The sequence below is a fragment of the Raphanus sativus genome, unplaced genomic scaffold, assembly GCF_000801105.2.
Source record: "Raphanus sativus cultivar WK10039 unplaced genomic scaffold, ASM80110v3 Scaffold0120, whole genome shotgun sequence".
Classification (NCBI taxonomy): domain Eukaryota; kingdom Viridiplantae; phylum Streptophyta; class Magnoliopsida; order Brassicales; family Brassicaceae; genus Raphanus; species Raphanus sativus.
Window position 1 is genome coordinate 1 of NW_026615440.1, and position 23,097 is coordinate 23,097.

A 23,097-nucleotide genomic window follows, 5' to 3' on the forward strand; every position below is an offset into this window, starting at 1 on the left:
AAATCTATCATCTATGACCTCAAGAATTGAAGCAAGATTTAGATCAACGAATAATAAATTATATGTATAATTAATTGTTTGTTGATAAAAGACTCAATAAATTATATAATGATGATGTCATATTTGCTGAGTCACAAATAACCTTCTTAGCATATAAAGAGTAATTTGCAATGGAAAGTTGAACATGAGCTATGACATAAAATGTATTCTCTTCATTATATTAGTTAGGAATTATCTTTGATGACTAAGAATCTGTAGTAATGTTAAAAAAATCTACATGAAGCATTTTAAATGAGAAAAACAAACAATTGAATCTTTAAGTTCAGCGAATGGGTTAACAATTCTACCAAAATTGATGAGTCGCAAACAATTTTTATTAGTACATAAAAGAATTAAAGGATTTGATTAATTTTACCGCTATCACTCGCAAACATAGTTTTTGCGGGTGGTAATTTTATAAAAATCACAAAATTTTGTATACCACTTTAATATATTCTAAGCCTTTAAAAATCAGTAGTTGTTTCTTGTTAACATTTGCGATTTCAAAATTAAGATATGATAATTAAAATACATAGATTCATTTTGTATTTTGATTTATATTTACTAACAAAATCATAATTTATATAAACATTAAATAAAAATGTTCACTGTAATTTTTAGACATTAATATAAATACATATAAAATATATATTCAAATCAAACCAAATATATTAAAAAAAAAACTAATGTAATCATCATAAAACTCTAAAACTTTCATCTAAACAAAATAAAAAGTAAACATAGTATTGTTATTAACTATATTAAATCAATATTTTATATTGTATCATAATAATATGATTTTAATATTTTAGTACTAAATATTGATGATACATTATTAAACCGCTGCATTATTACATAGTCAACTAGTCATAAGTATTCTAGAAACATACCAAATTGTAACGATATCCCAATCGTATAAATTGCTTAGTAACTTTTAAAATCACATCCATCAATATCTGCGAACTCCTTCAACCACTTTGTTAAAACCATATATACCTAAAATAATTAACGACTTCAATTGGAGCTACAACTTACCATCTATTGTATTTTCATTTATCTGGAAGTAATTTTGAATAAGTCAGTAGTTGTTTCTTGTTAACATTTGCGATATTCTAAGATATACCATTTTATACCATTTTTAAGATATTCTAAACCTTTTAAAATCAGCAGTTGTTTCTTGTTAACATTTGCGATTTCAGGTGGAAATAACTAAACGAATTTTAAATAATATAAACTAATATTTTCAAAATTAAGATATTATAAATAAAATATATAGATTCATTTTGATTTGTATTTACTAATAAAATCATAATTTATATTACAAAAACTTTAAATAAAAATGTTCACTATAACTTTTAGACATTAATATAAGTACATATAAAAATATATTCAAACCAAAGCAAATATATTTTTAAAAATCTAATGTAATCATCATAAAATCTAAAACTTTCATCTAAACAAAAAAAAGTAAACATAGTATTGTTATTAACTATATTAAATAAATAGTTTATATTGTATCATAATAATATGATTTTATATTTTAGTACTAAATATTGATAATATATTATTAAACCGCTGTATTATTACATAGTCAACTAGTCATAAGTATTCTAGAAACATACCAAATTGTAACGATATGCCAATCATATAATTTGCTTGATAACTTTAAAATCACATACATCAGTATCTGCGAACTCCTTCAACCACTGTGTTAAAACCATATATACCCAAAATAATTAACGACTTCAATTGGAGCTACAACTTACCATCTATTGTATTTTCATTTTTTTTTTGGAAAGTGATTTTGAATAAGTCAGTTCAAGATTCGTAGATCAAAAGTTCTGTTATCATTAATAAATTGATTTACTAAACAAGTTTTGATTTATGAAAATAATTATTTGAACATTTAAGTAAAAAAATATAATATCTTATAAATAAATAACGACAATATTTTTTTTGTAATAAGGCTTTCAGTTAAAATGCATAAAAATACAAGTATGAGTTTTAGCTCATAAGTTTGGAAAATTTTGCAACAAGCATAAAATTAAAGAACCCTAGAAGAAGATCCATATTTGAATCTTAAAAGAACAGAAATAGAAAGACACTAACTAGCGGATGTGGTTCCCTCGACTATATAGAAAGTTTACTATTTACTATTTACTATTTAAAAAAATTCTTGTAATTATTAGAGTATAACGATAATTTCTTCTAAATGATTAAATGATTAATATATATATATATACTCTCAAAATTTCTTCACTGACACTGACCATTTTAATAAAGTAAAAGAGTAAATAGTACTTTTTATAAACTTTAATATATTTTCATCATAAATTTTAAATTTTTATAATTTAAAATAAACTGAAATTTAAAAAAAGATATAATGCTTTAATAGATCTTAGTTTGTTTTTAATTATTTGATCAGCGATATAGTTATATTAAAATTATTTTGAATAAATAAATAAACCATACAAAAACTTAAAATGTTATTCATATTTCATAACCTGTGATTTGATTGGTTTTTGGTTATTATCTACAAATGATGCGCCTACGGATGGTATCCGCTGTTGACATTTTGTAGCAATCATAAAGTTGCTAAATCAGAGACTGGTTTCTGTTAGCATTATGGTTACGGATGATAGTGAATATATAAATAAATGTAATTTTAAAATATTAAATTAAATTTTAATTTAAAATATTGTAAATAAAATATATCGATACATTTTTATTTTGTTTTTTATTCAGTAACAATGTCATCATTTAGATTATAAAAACTTTAAATCAAAATGTTCACCTAATATTTTAGATATTAATAAATATAAAAATATAAAAACATATACATACTCTCTCTGTACCATTTTAAATGGTGTTTAAGGTTTTTACACAAAAATAAAAAAATACAAATTTATATGCAATTTATCTTGATTACATAAAATTGCATAAATAAATAAAATCAGTCTAACCAATAAAATAAATTTGTAGTATTTTTTAATTGGTTGCAAATTTTTGTTGATATTAAATTTTATCTAGAAATGTGAAAACATAACTTATTGTGAAACAAAATAAAAATGCTTAAACATCACTTAAAATGGTACGGATGAAGTATATAAACCAAACAAAATATTCTTTAAAGAAAGTCTGATTTAAATCTTCGTAACAAAATTATTTTGAAATTAGAATTTTGATCTAAATTATAAAAAAGTAATACTGTATTAGTTATATTAAATTAATAATTTTTATATTTTATACTGCTAAATGATTATTGGACCAATATTGCAGTTGATATTTAACCAGTCATAATATTTTATAAACACGCTAATTTTAAACATGTATATGTTTTACAAATTGCTTAATGACCTTCTGTGTTGCTTGTCTTCAGTTTAATCTAGAAGATTGATATTGTTCTCATAGTCTTTTGTTCTGTACTGTAAAATATGTTGTTTACTTCGTATCGTCTTCACCTGCTCTGTTGCATTTTATTTGTAAGTTTCGCGGTTAGAGGGAATAATCCCAGCACTGGAGACCTCTCACGTGCTAGCTCACCTCGAGAAGCTATGTCCGAGGTTATCAAACGGAACCAGAGTCGTGTTTAACTTCAGTGGAAGAGGAGATAAAGATGTTCAAACGTTGGTTTTTTTTTGTCACTTTGATGTTCAAACGTTGGTTAAATGTCTCTTTTACCTGTTTTCTACGAAAGCTCAGTTTTGCATATACAAGCAAGGCACAAGCATGATATGCTGTCTGCTACTGTCGTGTGCAGCTTGTGATCTTAACTAATATAAATAAAAAGGTGGTGACTTTGATGAACAAATTAATAAACAAATAAGCAAAATGAGATATAGAGAATCTCCTTTCAGTATAATTCTTCACTGAACATATCTCTGCCTCTTCTGAAATCCTAAAAGACATCTATTTTCTATTTATCTCTGCCACCGAACCAAATCTAATGCCTCTGCTTTATTCCCAAACATCATCATTACTTAACTAACAACAAAATTCATACCTTATAATTATAAGCATTCTTTCTTTTAGAATACTTTTTACAAATGATGATGAATATTACTAAAAATTATACTTATATGATAACTTCAGAAGAATTAACAACTACTTAACTAAAATTATGGTACTTATTCATGTAACTTCAATGAATAAGATCAAGAAACAGGAAGATAAATGAGCTGGAGTGAAATCATTCTCTCTATATATTGAAATAGTTCTCTCATATTTGAAAAGAGACTATAGGGGAAATTTGTATGTCCCACTTTAGTTACAAAGAGGTAATCTTTCTAATTTTCCCCCAAATTCAAACACTTTAAATCCCAAAAAGCTCAATTTTTTTTTTTTAAACTGCCTGTCACACTAACATTGTCGTCTCCAATCTCATTATTATTAAGGAAAAAAAATCTACGTGAAGCTCTTTTCCCCCGGATTTTAACCGAAATCACGAGCTCAGCATCGGACTGGAGCACTCCCATATATTGCCCATCAAAGCTTTGCCTGCAGGACACGCAAAAAAAACCGTGATAAAGTATCATCAGGATACCATGATTTTTTATGATGTTGAACAGAGTGATATTTAGTCTATTCATATGGCTAAAGGGTCATCATGTGGCTGTAAAGCGAAGCCAAGAGACAGCTTGTGTGCGGTGTGGTTTTACCTGGGAATACAAGAAGGTGCCGAGGATAGCAATGGCAGCTCCGAGAGCGTTAACGGGCTGGACAGGAGTGCGGAAGATAATGATGGAGGAGACGATGACTGAGATACGCTTCATGGTGTTACCCACACTAAACGTCAAGGGAGAGATTTGGTCTAAAGACATGTAAGACACCTGGTTGTAGAGGTGATAGAACACACTCTGCGCAGCCACCCACCTACAACATTTGATAGAAAGAATGTGAGATGAGATGTTTTCATAGACATAATAACTAAAAGACTCTTAAATAATTCGGATAAAAACAGATATTCTGAGAGATAAAGACAAGAACTTGATTAAATGGGTTAGGAACAGGACAAGGCTACATCTAACAGGACAAAACATCAAACCGAAACTTTGAGTTTAAAAAGAGTTTGTAAGAGATTTTAAGAGGGAAATTACCCGACAAACTGAGGTCCGATGTCTGAGAGAGCCTTTTGCCAGCCATCGATCCACATCTGAGGTCCTTCAACCGCAATAGCAAAGGGCGTAAGGATCAAGAGAGATAACATTGAGAGACAAGCGTAGTAGTTCATTCCGCTCACAGACTTTCCCTTCATTCCCTTCTTTGAGAAGATGTTACGGAACACGAATGCCAAATTCGAGATCATCGCTCCCATGAAACCTAAGACCCAAAACAGAAAGATTACAATGACTTATAGAAGCTTAGCTTAACCCTTGAGGATTGTGAAGACAAAACATAACAATGGAGTGTGTCTAGAATATATATATATATATATATATATATATTTATTACCAATCATGTTGAAGTTAAGCTCAGTAAGGGCAGAGAGAGCACAACCACCGATGATCGGAATGAGGGAGAGGTAAACCGAAGCAGGGAACGTTTCACCCAAAAGGAACCTGGAGACAAGAACGCTGAACGCTGGCTCACCACTCTTGATGATGTGTGTGAAGGAAACCGCAACCTTTGACATGCTCACCGTCGCAGCCACGTGACCAATTGTGTGTGCCACAGCAACCTATAATCAATCCAATAAAAAAAAACACTTTTACTACAACCAATTATCAAAAAAAAAACTACTTCAAAACCTGAATGATTTTTACTAGAAGCTAAAAGACAACATGCTGATCTCAGAACTTAGCTATGAAATTTCATATTTATATTATAACAAAATAACAAGATTCAGCAGCTTATAAACTAACACAGCAAAAAAAAAACATCACTTTCTTCTCTCTCTCTCTACTAGGTAGCAAACAAAACTATGCATATCGGCTCAGGTAATAACAAAACAACAATCGATTTCACCATAAACCTCAATACCCATCATCCTAAACATCGATATCTAACATAAAGTTTCCACCTTTACGTAAACCCCCAAAAAAAAGTTTCCAACTTTATTTCTCTAAGTCTAAGCAAAGACCCACCAACTTTTTTTCCGACAAACCCACTTACCGGAAAAAGTGTTTTCCAGAAATCAAAATCAGTTTTGGGAGTCTCAACGACGCCAACAGCCCAAGAGACGAGCATCATCAACGAACCGGCGGCGAGAGAGAGCGTGGAGGTAAGCCATGGATAAGGGTAAGCGTTCAACACCTTCTTGTTGTATATGTTGAACACAACGTTCAAAGCCCACCAAGTGGCGAAGTAGATACCGATCTTCGCTTTCTTCGCCGCCTCCGGCTTCGTTTCGACGTCGACCGGCTGAGGCTCTGATTTATCGGCTTCGTAGGCAGAGCATCTCACCGGAGAGTTTGCTCTCAGAGAAGAGAGGTGCAAGGGCTTGGAGAGGGTTAAAACGGTGCGTTTTGGAAGCGCAGTCGATGGGAAGGAGAGGGAAAGAGGAGAGGAGGTTGGGTTCCGTCGTGAAAGTGGAGTGGGGAATCCGATCTTAGCAGAGAGAGTCTGCTTCGCCGATAAAACCATGGCCGGAATGAATAGAAAGTAAATTAAAAAAAGAAGCTTTTTCGTCGAATTAAAATAAAAAGAATATTAAAGCTTAGATGTCGGAGAACTTTTGTTAAAGTAGGAAAGAGGATCAAAGTGTTTTGACCTGGAAAGATTTTGTTTGCAATGTTTATAGGGAAAGAGAATTTATATGTTTAGTACACGAACTATGGGTGCAGTAGTACACGAACGCTACTGTCTTTTTATGTTCTTTAGTTGTTTGCCTACTTTTTCGAGAAAATTTTGTTATTTGTTGACAAAATACAATTCAGAAATAAAGTTATTGCGTATTTTTCAAATTACTAAAATTTCTATGATTTGTTTTGATTTGTTTCTAATTTGCGTCGATCTTACGATTTGATTAGAGGCGGCTTTGAACTATATCAGTAACGTGGAATTTACATAAGGAAACAGAGAGCGAATCTACAAATCGAGGGGGAGGAATATGCGATTATTCCAATAACAAATTATAGAATTAGTAAAAAGTTGAAGTAACCAAACTATTGAATGGTTTTGTTGATGGAAGATAGCATAATCTAATATTCAATTTAATATTTAAAGTAATTTAATTTTATTAAGCTTTTAAATATTTGGGAAATAGATAAACTACTATAATAATAAATATATTTTCAGAAAAATTAAACAATAAACTTTACATTTTTATACTTGTAGATTTTACACCAACCAAATACTTTAAAATCTACTGTATAGAAGGTTTCAATAAAATAAATTTATGCTGAATAACAAAAGAATAATAGTTTTAATGAAAATCATTCCAGATTACAAATTAAATAACTTACATATGATATTATTTATGTGATATAAATTACTTAAATAAAAACAAAGTTAGCGTGTGTAAGGTTTAAATTAAAGAAAAAAAAAAGGAAACCAGCAAAAAAAGTCGTTTTCTCTTCTAATTCGATTAATTTTAGTATTCTTGAGTATAAAAAGAGAGAGCGAAATCTTGTTAAAAAAAAAAGAGAGAGAGAGAAATCGATTTTGGTCTTAACCAAACCGACTCAAATCAAGCCAATATCAATTTTGGGTAGGCCTAACATTTAACGGTACGTGACGTCAACAACAGACAGCTCCTCCCTCTCTCTCTCTCTCTTTGAATTCGTTTTCTAATTAGGGGATTAGAAGACAATTAAAGATAGAGATCAAAGAGCTTGACCAAACGATCCCACCTCATATCCACCATCAAAAGTCATTGCTTCTCCAAACACCATCCAATTGAAAAAAAAAACAAATGAAATGTAAAGAGGAAACAAATGATTACGTAACACATTGCAACAACCCAAACAAGAAAAGTTCTTTTGTCTTTGATCTGGACCCCCCTCTTAAGATCTCTACTTTGTCTTCTTCTCTTTTCTTTCTCAGTTTGACAAAGAGAGAATCAATCTTTTGAGAGGGTGCCAGTTTTTTTCTTCTCTTCTCCAATTTTATTTGTTTGTCTCTCTGTTTTTCCCATTTTCTTATATTTTGTTGGGATTGAAAAAAAAACTTCCAGAAATGTGGGGAGCCCCAGCAGAACCAGCAGATTCATATTACCAGATTCGCCCCGAGTGTACTGATGTCCCCAATACCAAATTCAAGATCAAAGTATCCTTCCTTTCCCTTATGTCTCATCTTATTAAATGTTTGATTAGTATTTGGATTGGTTTCTGCTGTCTTTGCTGACTTTGTTTTCTTTTATATCATAGGACATTATTTTGTGTTGTTTTTATGCTGGAACTTTTACCATATTATTAGGTGTCATCATGTGTTTGATGGAAAAGGCTTCTTGAACGACCTATGGCATGTTTACGTAGGAATATTGATTTTATTAGTGCTTGTTAATTAGGTTGATCTTCTCATGATTGTGTTTAGAGAAAGGTAGATTTCTCATTGGATTTTGGAGATTTTGTATGCCTTTGTTAGGTGAATGTACTCTTTATTGTTTTGGATAAAGATCAGACTAGAGATAATAGAATTCATTACTAGTTATTTGGCAATTAGTAATGCTATGTTATTGATATTAGCGCTATTCTAGTTTCATATATTCAGCAGATGATCTTTGCTTACACATGATTATGTCTAGAGAAAGTCAGAGTCTCAATTGCTGACACTACTTTTCTTTTTCTTCAATTATGATTGTGTGCAGCCTGGTAAAACTCTAAGTGTAAGAAAATGGCAAGCTGCGTTTACACAAGAAGGATCCCTCGATATGGGCAAGACTCTAAACCGAATCCAACGAGGGGTAAAGTCTCTAAACATTGTTTGCAAACTAGATTTGTTCTAAACATACAAAACCCACTTGAATAACTCATAGTGTTAGCCTTATATACCCAAACCCGTTTGCTTGCTTTCTTGATTGGGTGTATATCTAGGGGATCCATCCAACGATTAGAGGAGAAGTGTGGGAGTTCTTACTTGGTTGTTATGATCCGAAGAGCACATTTGAAGAAAGAGAGCAAATCCGGCAACGTAGAAGGTGATGATTGTCTTTCTTGCATTAATCTTCTTACTTATAAAAGTACTAGTACGTGTTCTCTTTCAGGTCCCAGTATGCTTCTTGGAAGCAGGAATGCAAACAAATGTTTCCGGTCATCGGAAGTGGTGGATTCATTACCGCGCCTGTGATCACCGAGAAGGGTCAACCCATTCTCGATCCTCTTGTGCTACAAGAAACAAACTTAGGTAACACAAAGTTTTGTATCTCTTCTTATGCTTAAGAACCTCATGATATGGTAAAACTAAGATTTTTTTTATTATAGGTGAAAATTCAGATTTCTTCAAGGAGCTTGAAAGCAGAGGACCTTTGGACAAGAAAGTTATCCAATGGATGCTAACACTTCACCAGATAGGTCTTGATGTAAACCGCACGGATAGGACATTGGTGTTCTACGAGAAGAAGGAGAATTTGTCTAAGCTTTGGGACATTCTAGCCCTGTACGCCTGGATAGACGACGACGTTGGGTATTGCCAAGGTAAAAAAAAAAGCCTTTAGACTCAAGAGTAGAATTTTTTGTTCTATGCCCTGAAAAAAATTGGTTGGTTCTTGTGGAACAGGAATGAGTGATCTTTGTTCACCAATGATAATGCTTCTTGAAGACGAAGCTGATGCTTTTTGGTGTTTTGAAAGATTGATGCGAAGATTGGTACGTTACCACCTCTCTGTTGTTTTATTTATATGTTTGTTCTTGAGTCTTGACACTCTCTTTTGTAAAGCGAGGAAACTTCCGGAGCACGGGAAGATCAGTTGGAGTTGAAGCACAGCTTACTCATTTGGCTTCTATCACTCAGATCATTGACCCCAAACTTCACCACCACTTAGGTAAGTAAAACCTTTCTCGCCCTCACTTTTAGCCTATATGTTTGAGCCTTAGAGGAGATCTTATCATGAAAATGCAGAGAACTTGGGAGGAGGTGACTATCTCTTTGCGATCCGGATGATAATGGTACAGTTTAGAAGAGAGTTCTCTTTCTGCGACTCCTTGTATCTCTGGGAGGTAAACTGTTTATAATAAACTCAGAAACATTCTTTCTTGAACCGCACGCTAATAAAGACTTTTTTTCTGTGAGCACAGATGATGTGGGCATTAGAGTATGATCCTGAGATGTATTCTCTGTACGAGGAGCCTGAGTTCGAGGGAGAGAAAACGGAAGGTTCCTCGAAAGGTAAACCGAAGTCGATAAAACAATGTGGGAAGTACGAGAGAGAGAACATGAAGAACGGTGGGAATAGCGCAGAAGGTCCTTTGCCTATTTCGGTGTTCTTGGTGGCTAGTGTTTTGAAGGACAAGAGTTCTAAGCTTATGACCGAAGCTCGAGGACTCGATGATGTTGTTAAGGTAATGAATGACGAGAGATCTCACAGTGTTTTTGTTTCTTTATTAACAGCTTTCTTTTTCAATTAATAAACCACACATTTGTTTGTTTTGCTTAGATCTTAAACGACATAACGGGTAACTTGGATGCTAAGAAAGCCTGTGCTGGTGCAATGAAACTTCACAAGAAGTATCTAAAAAGGTTTTTAGACATTTTCCTTTAGTCTCTTAGAGTTGTTTCTGTCACAAGTTTCTACTGATATTACTCACAATGAAACTTCTTCAGCTGTCTTTTAAGTCTCTATAATCGTTTTCGTTTTTGTTATTATAGCAGGCCAAGAAATAGCATTGGAGAAGATTCATGAGTAAAGCCTTTTTGTATATTGTTTTTTTTACGTATCTGATGACTCACAAAATCCGGCGACAAACAGTTACTGGTCAGAGAGATTTATGATCCCTTGGGCGACAAGCATTCCCTAAATTACACAGCACACAACCTTTTCGTTGCAAAGTCTTCATACAAACCCATGTTGTAATATTTGATGTAAAAAGCCTTGTGTTCTCTTTTTTTTTTATGTTTTGTATTATTAACAACACAAAGGGAAAAAGTAAAAGCACAGAAAAATTATCTTCCTCCTGGATTGTAAACTCATTGTTGTATTCATAAGTCGGATTATGTAAATAAAGATTATTTTTTTATCGTCTTCAGGATAACGCTTGAGCCGTCACGTTTTTTTTTTTTATCCTAGGGTCTAATTCAATATACCAGTCCTGGTAGTGGCTAGTCGTCTTTCTTTGGAGCATCGCTGTCTCGAGCAAAAGATAATGCCGGAAAAATAGGGGTACTAACGCAAGAATCAGAATGAGATTAACAAGGTTCCAAATGTATCTCCATAGTTCATCAGGTTTTACTTGGGACGCAATCGAGAAAAAAAATTAGGTCAAAGAAGTTAACTGAGTTTGAGAGGCAGAGCATAATTGTTGATCCCCCTCTAGTTTCCTCTGTTTTCTAAGGAAAGCTAATGAGAGAGTGACACTGATGTCTTTGGTTATAAACTTAGTCCTCAGATCATATATATTTTGAAACTGCTAGAGACAGAACATGCAATAGAGTTATATAAAGTAGACTAAGCTATAAGTGAGCTGCTTGTACTCACAAAACCAATAAAAGATCGGGGAAGAACACACATTACGAATGAACATAATTAACGCAATTTGATACCAAATAAACATTTTCATTACAAAAGAAACAAAGACACCAGAAAGTTAAAAAAACATAAATAAGATTTTAAAACACCTAAAACTCCTCCTTTATTGCAATTCCTTCCACATCAGAAGAATCAAGGAACTTTTTCTTACTTTAAAATGCCTTGTCCTTAAGCATCTACGGTTTCAACTGAATCAGCAACGGCTAACACCAGCTCCGGGCTTAGGTCTCCGACATAGGTTCCATCCAAAGCATTAGGCTGTCCCAAAGCTTTCAAAGCGAGATGTCCCGCCTTCTGTCCTGATATCATCATAGCTCCGAACGTTGGTCCCTGCATCACCAATTCATCAACTCACAACATGATCTTAAACACTTATTGAATCACAGATTGGTCAAGGAGAGGGAGAGACACTCACCATTCTTGGTGCGCCATCGATCTCTGCAACTTCCATACCGGTCACGATCATACCGGGAACAACCTCTCGAGTCAATCTCACAATCGCATCTTCAGCCGTGTTCATGTCAAGCGCTTTCATCCCAGGAACATGATCGATCAACCCAATGCTCTTCAACCTCTTCACACCGGTGGCTCCAAAAGGACCGTCGTGACCACACGAGCTGACAACAATCTTGGCCTCCATGACGTTAGGATCCATGCAAGACTGTGTGTCGTGGTTCATCGAGACGAGAGCCCAGTTAGTCACCACACCACCTACTCTGTTTCCTTTCACAATCAGATCCTCGGCGGCGACGGCGTTGAAGAGCTTGACGTTGGGACGAGCCAAAAGCTTGCTCATGATGGTGGACGTGAAGAGAGCAGCGTGCTTGATCACGACATAGTTGTCTTGCTCATCGTAAGGTACACCAATCTCGTCGAGGAACAAGTGAGCTGGTTTGCGCACTATCTGTCAAATATGAACACACAATTTTCAGACATTCTAGCTCTTAACTAACCCTAGGCATTTCTATTTTCGGTTCGTATTTTTTTTTGTTTATTCTCGGTTTAAGAAACATAAGATACATTTGGTTATTTATGAAATTCATTTTTTTGTTTGGCTATTTTAGTTTTTTTTTTGTTCGGTTTGGATAAAAGTCGAAAACCAGTTAGTATCTGAGAAAATATCAGGTCCAACTCAATTTCGACTCAATTCTGATTTTCTAGGTAGTTTCAGCTAATTTGAATAAATTTAATGGATAAGTTTTTCAGAAAAATAAATTCCGATGATTCGAATATTTTCGATATTATCGAGTATTTTCGATAATTTGGATTTTAAATTTAGAAATATTTGGATAAAATTTTTTTATATATAAATTAATTCAGTTTATAAATAGTACTCATATTTAGTTATTCCAAACTAAATATAATTAATATTTTCAGTTTAGATTCAGTTTTGTTATAGAAATATTGTTATGAAATTTGGTTCAATTCGGTTTGATATGGTTGGCTTCTTGGGTTCCAAGTAAATGTGCTTGGACCTACTCTTTTAACATAGAGAGAATATTACCATGGCGGAGAAAAGCTGACCACCGAGCCACGCGCCACCGCCGGGACTGACAGATTGTTCGATGATTGCGACCTGAACGTTAGGGTTCTTGCTGATCTCGTAAGCGCATGATAAACCAGCGGAGCCAGCGCCAACGACGACGACATCAGTCTCGGCGTAAGTGATCATATCCGTCATGTACCTCCTCGTCATCTCTCGAGACACAATGGATTCCTTGATCGGAGCGAAAGTGAAGGCGTTGAGATCGTAACCAGCGCTGGCGCGAACGGATACGGTGGAGACAGATCGTGGTTTGAGACCGACGGAGACAGGCGAGGAGGAGATGGATGAGCCATGGAAAGAGGAGTCGAAGAGTCTCTGAGGCTTGGTAGAAGAGAGGGAGAGAGTAGAAGTAACGGCCGCCATTTGAGAGAGAGTGTGTTTAGGTCTCAGTGATGATTATGGTGGTAGCTTTAAATTAGAAGAAGAGATATCTGGAGAGTCTGAGATAAGGAATGAATGGTCGTGGTACTTTTGTATTCAAGTACAGTTTATGGTGGTAATAAAATATCTGGAAGCTTTTGTCTGGAAGTAAGTGTAACCATTTGCTATGAGTGTGTGGTGACACGAACACAAGAAAGTGAAATATCTTTGTACTATATATAGATATGGATTTTGGACTTTACTAGTGAAAAAGACGGTTCGTTTCGTTATTTATGATGTCCTAACACAAAAAGTAAATCAGTATTGATCATATATCAATTTTTATTGTATTTATGAATTAAGAGAGGAATGCTCTTTTTTTGGTCATAGAATCTTTTATTTTCTTCTGTACCAAAATAAAATCTGCAATTCAGTAGGTATAATCTGCAGTCCACAACTTCAGGTTGTTGCTTAAGTAATTGCTTTTTAATTAAAACCATGTTTAGCTGCATTTTGTACATGGTGAAAGATGGTCTTGATATTTCAACTCATAATTAAGAATGACTAACGAGTAATGAGAAATGTTAAGCGCTCAAATGAAGGTGGTGACACTATTTCTGTTACAAAAGGTATTGTATCGAGAGTTGCATTTGATGAATACGTTCACAGCTCATCCGAACTATTGACAGTATGCGGTTATTGACTAATCGTGGTGGTCAAGTGGTCATATGAAACAAAGTCATTGGTATAGCATATCAAGATTTTTCATAAGTCCAAGTTTTGCAAACAAAAGGTTTGAAGAACATCTTTCTTTTATTTTGCTTCCTATTTGCAGTTACATGATCCCAACTCCAGTCATTAAGCATTTCTTGACTTGCGTTGGAAAAAAAAGCAGTTCCCAGTTCACTGGATATAATTTAATCGTTGTTTCACATTGTATTTGAATGGAAAAGAATCGCAAACAATACGCAAGGGCAATGACAAATATCTTTTTTAGTACACACAACTGTATATAAGTGGCTTGAGATAGCGAAAGCCAACCACATGCAATCATGGATTGGACACAAGACAGAGATTTCTTCCTTCTCTTCATTCCGATACTTGAGCACATGACCCTAAACCTCTACATATAAGAATACATCTAAAACGTAAAATGAACAGAATGACTAGAGAAAAAGAAATCAACCTCAACAATAAGAGAAGTTTAGAGGGAAGGCAGACCAACAGTAACCTTGTGGATCATTTCAGCAAATATCTTTCGAGGTAAAACACAGCTTTGATATAAAGTGACTTGAAGCTGTGAAAATCAAACCAAAACACAGAAATACTTTGAACCAGAGACGCATATTTCTCTCCATTAAGATACATCTAATACGTAATTATCTTAACTGAGTTGTGAATCTTAAATAATTTAACCAATTAACTAGTTTAAAATATAGATATAAAAAAAAGTACAACTAATGAAATTCTTCATGTAGGACTAGCGCACGTCACGGAAAAAATAATAAAAAGAATAGCGCACATCAACCTCAACAATAGTCTTGAAATTCTTCTTCATGTAAGACTAGCGCACGTCATGTAAGACTAGCGCACATCAACCTCAACTATACAAAAAGTTTAGAGGGAAGCCAGACCAAGACTAGAGTAACCTTGTGGATCATTTCAGCAAATGTCTTTTGTATTTTTTTTTTAAAACACTGATTTGATACTAGTGGCTTGAAATTTTATTAATCAAATCAAATAACAGAGAATTACGCTTATTTGGAAGAGATTTCCTCTTTCTCTTCAAGCCAGATACTTGAACCAGAGACTTGTATTTCTCTACATTTAAAAGATGCATCTAATACGTAATTATCTTAAAACCGAGTTGTGAATCTTAAATTTTTAACCAATATAACTGGTTAAAATATAGAAATCACAAAGTAGCGATGCGAAGAGACCCTGTTGGAGACTTGGAGTAAAGCTGCATGGTCTCCGAAATCTTCTTCATCAATCTTGAGAACCATTTCGTAGTAACCATACAATCCCTGAGGATATCACCAACAACTGCAAAATTCACATTAGCTCATTACATCACAATTTCTACTTATGATCGAGGTTTAAAAGCAATGTGAGCAAAATTGTAAGGAACATCCTCAATCTTGAGAATAAATATAGAAAGTGCTCAAATAGCTTTATTCAAACAGAAATGGAGATAGCTTATTAAAGCTTTATTGAACAAGAAAGTAAAGAAGTGAGAAGAGATTTAGGTTGCCACCAAGATCAAAATGATTCTGAAATGATATTCATAAAGATATGGTTTTGGCTGCACAAACAAACCGCAGCCTTAGTTACATAGATAGAAAGACAGAACTCATATATATATGCATTAGGAAAGAACCCTAAACATATGGACTATGACATACTATTGGGCTGCTTAACATTGGTTTGGGCTTCACTTCAATAAATCTCTTTGTTCTCATACGCTCTAATCGAAATTATGTTTGTATCAAAGAGAATACTATGAAGAAGATCAAACCTCCAAAAAACACCAAGAAACGCATAGATGGAACAAGATTTTAGAGTTACATAATGATATACACCCAATATGTATACATTAAAGTGATACCAATATTTGATATTTTGAATGTGTGTGTGTTGTCTATCTAAGGATTTGTCTCTTCAATTTATTGAAAGTGATTCTCTTCGGATTGATTATAAGAACATTCTTCATTCAAGAAGTTCTATTGCTTTTAGTAGGCCCTACAATTCACAGTAACTGTTTTCTTCTCAGTTTTCTTGAATGCTTAAACCTAAAAGAAAAGCTCAAAATATGGCTAAAGCTTCTTTCAGTTCAAGGAAAAGGGCACAAACACTTTGAAAGGGGTTTGACTTGGTTTGAGACACTACAAGATTGATGAAGAGTCTTTTTTCTTTAGTCTCACATTTTTTTATTTCTTTATAGTTTAGAAAACACTTGCATTCGGTGTAGTACAGTTTTGATTGAATAAAATCTTACATTCATTCAAAAAAAAAAAATACACAAGACAGCTCAGAGGAATCACAAATCATAGTGACTGGAGTCTAGGCGATGAATCCAGTCATATGTTATATAGTGCTTTTTTTTATCAAACATCAATATGACCAAGTATCAATTTTGGATGGTCGGAAGGGGTGAGCCTTCTCTTATGTTTAGTTAAAGTGAGCACCTGAATCTAGAGATGATTGAACATTGATGACTATGTTTCTTGCAAATCTATACTCTATTACATGCCATTGCTTTGTTTTTTTAATTATATGGTAATTGTATTACAGTAGACTGATGTTATTTCTTCCTAAAATGCTAGTAAATTTTAGGCAGTCTAGCCCTCATGTGATCATGTAGAATAGATCGAAATGTAAAAGAAATATTTAACTTCAGTTTGTAATTTCTTAGACATAGTTTTGATAAGACTAAAACGTACATTTACTTTCTATGTATGATTTTATTTTTTTTCATTTATCTTTTTCATCACATTTTATTCGCAGACCGTAATAACCGAAGTCAAGCGAAATAAATTCAAAGAGACTTTTCTTCTAAGTACTAGCACCACTTGTCTTTTTAGACTTGACAAAGTCGTATTTGAATGGGTCAATGTGAAATTTAAGAGAGGAGACAAAGTAACATGAGCAGCATTAAAGCTAGAGGTGAAAGATATTTCATCATACATTTTGCTCAACTCTTTGTACTAATTTCCTGCAAAATACGAGAATCATGAAAATCTTTCTTTTACTTTCTTTCAGTGTTCTCATGTCACTTGAAGCATTCAAGAATACCTATGAAACTGATAAGCAAGCATTACTCAAGTTCAAGTCTGAAGTTTCTGAGGAGAAAGAAGTTTTGCTGTCTTCATGGAACAACTCGTTCTCTCTCTGCAAATGGACGGGGGTTACATGTGGCCGCAAACACAAGAGAGTTACTGGTTTGGACCTCGGAGGATTCCAGTTGGGTGGAGTGATATCGCCATTTATTGGTAATCTTTCGTTTCTCATATCACTTGATTTCAATAGTAACTCTTTTGGTGGAACCATCCCTCAAGAGCTGGGAAAATTGTTTAGACTTCAGCACTTGAATATGAGCTTCAATTTTCTGGAAGGGGGGATTCCATCAAGTCTGTTCAACTGTTCTAGATTGTTGGACCTTTCTTTATATTCAAATTATATTGGGCAAGGTCTTCCTTCAGAACTAGGATCATTGACGAAGCTTGTTAATTTAAACCTTCGTCAAAACAAATTGAAAGGGAAACTCCCTGTATCTCTAGGAAACCTGACATCCCTAAGAGGACTTTCCTTTACAGACAATGATTTGGAAGGAGAAATTCCTGATGCCATAGCTAGATTGACTCAATTGGAGCTTTTTTTATTAGAGAGCAACAATTTCTCTGGTGTTTTTCCTCCTGCAATTTACAACTTGTCCTCACTTATGTATCTGAACATGTTTGGTAATGGTTTCTCTGGGAACCTGAGGCCTGATTTTGGTAATTTGCTACCAAACCTTCTAGAATTGTCTCTCGGAGTTAATTCTCTCACAGGAGCCATTCCCTCAACACTTGTAAATATTTCAACTCTTCAAATTTTGGGCATGGAGGTTAACAGTCTGACAGGAAGTATTCCTACGAGCTTTGCAAAAATACAAGATCTGCAAGTACTATCCCTTAGTCAAAATTCGCTTGGAAATTTTTCAGCTGGAGATTTTGAATTTCTTATTGCTTTGACCAACTGCACCCAACTGCGAAAAGTAGATGTGTCATTTAATAGGCTTGGGGGTGACTTGCCTACCTCCATTGCCAATCTGTCAATGAACCTCAGAGAGTTAACTCTTCGAAATAATTTCATATCTGGAAGCATTCCTCATGGCATTGGGAATCTCATAGGCCTACAAATGTTAATGTTGGCGTACAATCTATTGAAAGGACCAATACCAACCTCTTTTGGAAAACTTTCAGGATTGATGGGTTTAACTGTCCGCGGAAATAGGATGTCAGGAGAGATACCATATTCTTTAGGCAACATCACTCGGTTAGAAAGACTCTACTTGTCCAACAATAATTTTGAAGGAATCATTCCTCCAAGTCTCAGTAACTGTAGCTATTTGCTATATTTACATATCAATAACAATAAGTTGAATGGTATTATCCCTAAGGAGATTGTGAAAATTTCAACTCTTTTTTCTCTAAACATGTCAAATAATTTATTGACTGGCTCTCTACCAGAAGATGTTGGACGACTTGAAAATCTTGGTAATTTATCTGTTGCTCATAATAAGCTATCAGGGAAACTCCCAGAGACATTAGGAAAGTGTCTCTCAATGGCACATCTTGAACTTCAAGGAAATTCTTTTAATGGAATCATTCCAGATATAAGTGGGTTGGTAGGTATTAAGGAGGTTGATTTCTCAAGCAACAATCTCTCTGGAAGAATCCCTGAATATCTCGCAAACTTTAGCTTGTTGGAGTATCTCAATCTATCATTCAACAACTTTGAGGGAAATGTGCCAACAGAAGGAAAATTCAAGAACACAACTATTGTCTCAGTATCTGGAAACAAAAATCTTTGCGGAGGCATCTTGGAACTGCGACTAAAGCCATGTTATTTGCAACCACCAGAAAATTCAAGAAAGAAACTTGTGATTGGGCTAAGCGTGGGAATATCTCTGCTCTTGATTTTGTTCATAGCTTCAGTTTCTCTTTGTTGGGTAAAAAGCAGAAAGAAGAAAAAGATCACTGAAGAAACTCCTTCCACCTTGGGGATTTTTCATGAAATGATAAGTTATGGAGATCTTCGAAATGCGACAGATGGCTTCTCTTCGAGTAATTTGATTGGTTCAGGAAGCTTTGGCACTGTGTTTAAAGCGTTGTTTCAAGCAGAGAACAAGGTTGTAGCAGTGAAAGTTCTAAACATGCAGAGACATGGAGCAATGAAGAGTTTTATGGCAGAATGTGAATCCTTGAAAGACATTAGACATCGTAACCTTGTGAAACTGTTGACTGCTTGTTCGAGTATTGATTTCCAAGGAAATGAATTCAGAGCTCTAATCTATGAGTACATGCCAAATGGAAGCTTGGATATGTGGCTGCACCCAAAGGAAATGAACGAGATTTCTAGGCCCTCAAGAACATTGACACTTTTGGAAAGGCTTAACATAGCGATAGACGTGGCTTCTGTTTTGGAGTATCTTCATATTAATTGCCATGAATCTATTGTTCATTGCGATCTTAAACCAAGCAACGTTCTTCTAGATGATGATCTAACGGCCCATGTGAGCGACTTTGGTCTTGCTCGGATCCTTCTCAAATTCGACCAGGAAACCTTCATTAACCAACTTAGCTCCGCTGGAGTCAGAGGGAGCATCGGCTATGCTGCACCAGGTAAACTTATCACACATATTATGTTTGAACGAAGAAAGCTAATTTTTTTTCGTTTCCGAAAATAAAATTATCTATATTTTTTTTTGTTCTACGAAGTTAAATTTTAAACATTTTTAAGGTACGTCGATAGTTATTGGAAAGTGTATAGTAAAAGTGAATAACAAATTTCATTATATTTTTAATATACGTAAATACTCAAGAAATTTAGTTCTTATGGGAACGCATAGAGTATATTTCTTGCTCCAATCTTGTTTGATATGTCTTATGGTGCAGAATATGCAATGGGAGGAGAAATATCAGTGCATGGTGATGCATATAGCTTTGGGATTCTCATTTTTGAAATGTTCAGTGGAAAACGACCAACCGACGAGATATTTGGCGGGGACATTACCCTTCGTAGCTGCATCAGGTCTGCATTGCCAGAGCAAGTTTTGGATGTCGCAGAAGAATTGGTTCTTCACAACGGCCTTAGAGTTGGCTTCCCTGCTTCTGAGTGCTTGACAAAGGTTTTAGAAGTGGGACTTGGATGTTCTGAAGAGTCTCCAGCAAACCGCTTGGGAATGAGTGATGTTGTAAAAGAATTAATCTCAATCAAGGAGAGGTTCTTCAAAGCCAGATGAGGAGCTAGACGTTGAAGTGTCGTCTTGTATGCTTTGCTCCTCTACAAACTTGATGAAGACTTGATGTATAATATGCTTTGAATGTTGTGAACATAATGCTATGTTTTTAGCAGACAAAAGATGAATGTTGTGTTAGTAATTTGATATTTGTAAATTTGGAATTTCTATCGGAAAACATTGCTTTAGCAATTTGATTTCTGATACATGTTTGATAGTTTCTACAAGTTTCAGAGCTTGAGCATTGCCACCACGATCCTTGAACAATCTTCACCCGCAGTCACTTACGCTTTCATCACTTGGACACGTAACCTTTCTTCCGAAACTAGTGCGAAGCCAAGAGGTGTGCATTGATAGTCACAGAAGAACTTGATCGAAGCGGGAAATAACCCCAAAGCGCAAAGCTACCCTCTTTCTGTCATCAGACAGAGCTCTTTCCGGACAGCTTTCGTTGGGAGAAGAGGTTCTTGTCTTCTTCTTCTTTTTTATTTTTCTAATTGTTTTCACTTGCTTGACCCAAAAGTTACTAACGTTTTGCAAGTCATTGATGTATCAATGAAGAAGCTGAAAACGAGAACGACGCATACACAAATCAAACGCACGTTGCGTGCACGAATTGTATCGTGTGGTCACCGTTTCTTCTTCTTTGTCTTCTCCGGCAAGGGAAGAGGTGTAGATACTCTGTTTTCATGGCGGGCATCTGTCGATATTCGACGAAGGAATATCTACAACGAAATGGTTTTAAACATCGAACATTTCAGACGCAAGACAGAGATGTCTGATTACCAACAAAAAAAAAAAAAAAAAAAAAAAAAGACAGAGATTTCTTCCTTCTCTTCTTTACCCCGAACCTCTACATAAGAATACATTTAAAAGGTAAAAGGAACAGAATGACTAGAGATATTATGTGAAAGACATCGTCATCAAGCTCAACAGCGAGGAAGTTTAGAGGGAAGCCAGACCAACAATAACCTTGTGGATCATTTCAGAAGTATCTTTTGAGGTAACACAGCTTTGATATAAGCGACTTGAAGTTGTGTAAATCAAACCAAAACACAGAGAATAACACATGCTTATTTCGAAGATATTTCCTCTTTCTCTTCATGCTACTTAAACCAGCGACACATATATTTATTTATCTATGTTAAGATACATCTAATACGTAATTATCTTAAACCGAGTTGTGAATCTTAAATATTTAACCAATACAACTAGTTTAAAATATAGAAATCGAAAAGTAAACTAATGAAATTCTTCATGTAAGACTAGCGCACGTCACGGAAAATGAAATAAAATAAAAGAATAGCGCACGTCGTAGTAACTTTGGTGGATTTTGATTGGGTTAGCATTTAGGATTAAATGAATGATGAATTTTAAAATAAGCTATAAATTGGTTCAGACTCGGTTCGTTAAAATCGACAGCAAAACCACCAAAAACACGAACACCAAAAGTCTCTGTTGTGTTTCAATTAAAAATTTGGAAGGTTTGTTTGGTTTAATTATTGGTATAACAAACAAATACAGACATTTCGTAATTAATATTATTAATTAATTGTTGAAATAAGCTTGAATAAAAGAGAAGCTTGAGAAAGAAGATAGAGACCTAATCCTACCGAGTGATGGAGATAGATACATAATACAATTAGGAGTTATCTAAAGTTATGTTTATCTACTAGGATTAGGATTTATAACATCTATATATTGAGGTGTCGAGTTGTGACACAAAATATAGAAGTTTGAGAGTTTGAGAGCTTGAGGTTTTGTGCTAGTTTCCTTGAGTTTAATAAGAAGAGTTAATTTCTTATTTGCAGTCTTGAGTTCTATATTTGGTATCAGAGCATCCAAGTTATCATGGGGGATCTAACGGTTGCAGCAGAAACGAAATCAAAGGATGGAGAAGCCTCCAAGATCAAGTGTCTTATGTTGAACTCTTCTAATTATACCGTGTGGGAGATTCGCATGAAGATAATACTAAAAATCAACAGGGTTTGGGATATCATTGAGACACCAGCAGAGGATGCAGTCGACAAAAACAACATGGCGATAGGGTTGCTGTTTCAGGCGATACCTGAATCAATGATACTACAGGTTGGAGGTTTAGACACGGCAAAGAAGGTTTGGGATGCAATTAAAACGAGACATATAGGAGCGGAACGTGTGAAAGAAGCAAGGCTGCAGACGTTAATGGAAGATTTTGATCGTCTCAAGATGAAAGACACCGAGAAGATCGATGATTTTTCAAACAAGATGTCTGAAATAGCTTCAAAGGCTGCCGCGCTAGGAGAAGAGATTGAGGAAACAAAACTTGTTAAGAAATTTCTGAAATCTTTGCCTCGTAGAAAGTTCATTCACATGGTAGCGTCGCTTGAACAGATACTTGACCTCAAAACCACAAAGTTTGAGGACATCGTCGGGCGTCTTAAAGCCTACGAGGAGAGGATTAGCGAGGAAGAGGATCAAGACGATCAGAGCAAATTGATGTACACTAATGCGGAGGCTCCACATTCTCGTGAGTATCAAGACGAAAAC

The 23,097-nt window shown here is 34.7% G+C and overlaps 4 protein-coding genes across 6 annotated transcripts; 2 read left to right on the forward strand and 2 right to left on the reverse strand.

Moving 5' to 3' along the window:
• Window positions 1–4,218: 4,218 nt before the first annotated feature.
• Window positions 4,219–6,822, reverse strand: LOC108844291 (glucose-6-phosphate/phosphate translocator 1, chloroplastic). The gene is made up of 5 exons (XM_018617520.2): window positions 6,151–6,822; window positions 5,491–5,716; window positions 5,136–5,358; window positions 4,698–4,911; window positions 4,219–4,536 (listed from the first exon to the last, which is right to left on the reverse strand). The coding sequence occupies exons 1-5, from the start codon at window positions 6,619–6,621 to the stop codon at window positions 4,525–4,527; spliced, it is 1,146 nt and encodes a 381-aa protein (XP_018473022.1). The 5' UTR covers window positions 6,622–6,822; the 3' UTR covers window positions 4,219–4,524.
• Window positions 6,823–7,815: 993 nt separating this feature from the next.
• LOC130501204 (uncharacterized) lies at window positions 7,816–11,088 on the forward strand. 3 transcript variants are annotated; one of them, XM_056996084.1, is made up of 11 exons: window positions 7,816–8,054; window positions 8,153–8,244; window positions 8,786–8,881; window positions 9,012–9,115; window positions 9,182–9,321; window positions 9,399–9,611; window positions 9,694–9,782; window positions 9,853–9,958; window positions 10,036–10,133; window positions 10,212–10,475; window positions 10,571–10,675. In XM_056996084.1, exons 2-11 carry the CDS (start codon window positions 8,155–8,157, stop codon window positions 10,673–10,675), a joined length of 1,305 nt encoding a protein of 434 aa, XP_056852064.1. In that variant the 5' UTR covers window positions 7,816–8,054; window positions 8,153–8,154. The 3 variants fall into 3 exon arrangements, with proteins under 3 accessions (XP_056852064.1, XP_056852065.1, XP_056852063.1); XM_056996085.1 differs by adding an exon at window positions 10,781–11,088 and having other exon boundaries at window positions 7,817–8,244; window positions 10,571–10,652; XM_056996083.1 differs by having other exon boundaries at window positions 7,817–8,244.
• Window positions 11,089–11,647: 559 nt separating this feature from the next.
• Window positions 11,648–13,607, reverse strand: LOC130501203 (thiamine thiazole synthase, chloroplastic-like). Its single transcript, XM_056996082.1, has 3 exons — window positions 13,164–13,607; window positions 12,075–12,563; window positions 11,648–11,989 (listed from the first exon to the last, which is right to left on the reverse strand). The coding sequence occupies exons 1-3, from the start codon at window positions 13,566–13,568 to the stop codon at window positions 11,828–11,830; spliced, it is 1,056 nt and encodes a 351-aa protein (XP_056852062.1). The 5' UTR covers window positions 13,569–13,607; the 3' UTR covers window positions 11,648–11,827.
• A 3,612-nt stretch (window positions 13,608–17,219) lies between these two features.
• Window positions 17,220–21,223, forward strand: LOC108846965 (probable LRR receptor-like serine/threonine-protein kinase At3g47570). Its single transcript, XM_018620139.2, has 2 exons — window positions 17,220–19,951; window positions 20,225–21,223. The coding sequence occupies exons 1-2, from the start codon at window positions 17,299–17,301 to the stop codon at window positions 20,569–20,571; spliced, it is 3,000 nt and encodes a 999-aa protein (XP_018475641.1). The 5' UTR covers window positions 17,220–17,298; the 3' UTR covers window positions 20,572–21,223.
• Window positions 21,224–23,097: the final 1,874 nt, after the last annotated feature.

Coding starts and splice junctions, on each gene's coding strand:
- LOC108844291 (XM_018617520.2), bottom strand. CDS start 6,621: ATGGTTTTATCGGCGAAGCAGACTCTCTCTGCTAAGATCGGATTCCCC. Junction 5,717..6,150: donor TCTGGAAAACACTTTTTCCG/GTAAGTGGGTTT, acceptor GATTGATTATAG/GTTGCTGTGGCACACACAAT. Junction 5,359..5,490: donor GCTTAACTTCAACATGATTG/GTAATAAATATA, acceptor TTTGGGTCTTAG/GTTTCATGGGAGCGATGATC.
- LOC130501204 (XM_056996084.1), top strand. CDS start 8,155: ATGTGGGGAGCCCCAGCAGAACCAGCAGATTCATATTACCAGATTCGC. Junction 9,612..9,693: donor CGACGTTGGGTATTGCCAAG/GTAAAAAAAAAA, acceptor CTTGTGGAACAG/GAATGAGTGATCTTTGTTCA. Junction 10,134..10,211: donor ACTCCTTGTATCTCTGGGAG/GTAAACTGTTTA, acceptor CTGTGAGCACAG/ATGATGTGGGCATTAGAGTA.
- LOC130501203 (XM_056996082.1), bottom strand. CDS start 13,568: ATGGCGGCCGTTACTTCTACTCTCTCCCTCTCTTCTACCAAGCCTCAG. Junction 12,564..13,163: donor GTCAGCTTTTCTCCGCCATG/GTAATATTCTCT, acceptor CATATTTGACAG/ATAGTGCGCAAACCAGCTCA. Junction 11,990..12,074: donor TCGATGGCGCACCAAGAATG/GTGAGTGTCTCT, acceptor TTGGTGATGCAG/GGACCAACGTTCGGAGCTAT.
- LOC108846965 (XM_018620139.2), top strand. CDS start 17,299: ATGAAAATCTTTCTTTTACTTTCTTTCAGTGTTCTCATGTCACTTGAA. Junction 19,952..20,224: donor CATCGGCTATGCTGCACCAG/GTAAACTTATCA, acceptor CTTATGGTGCAG/AATATGCAATGGGAGGAGAA.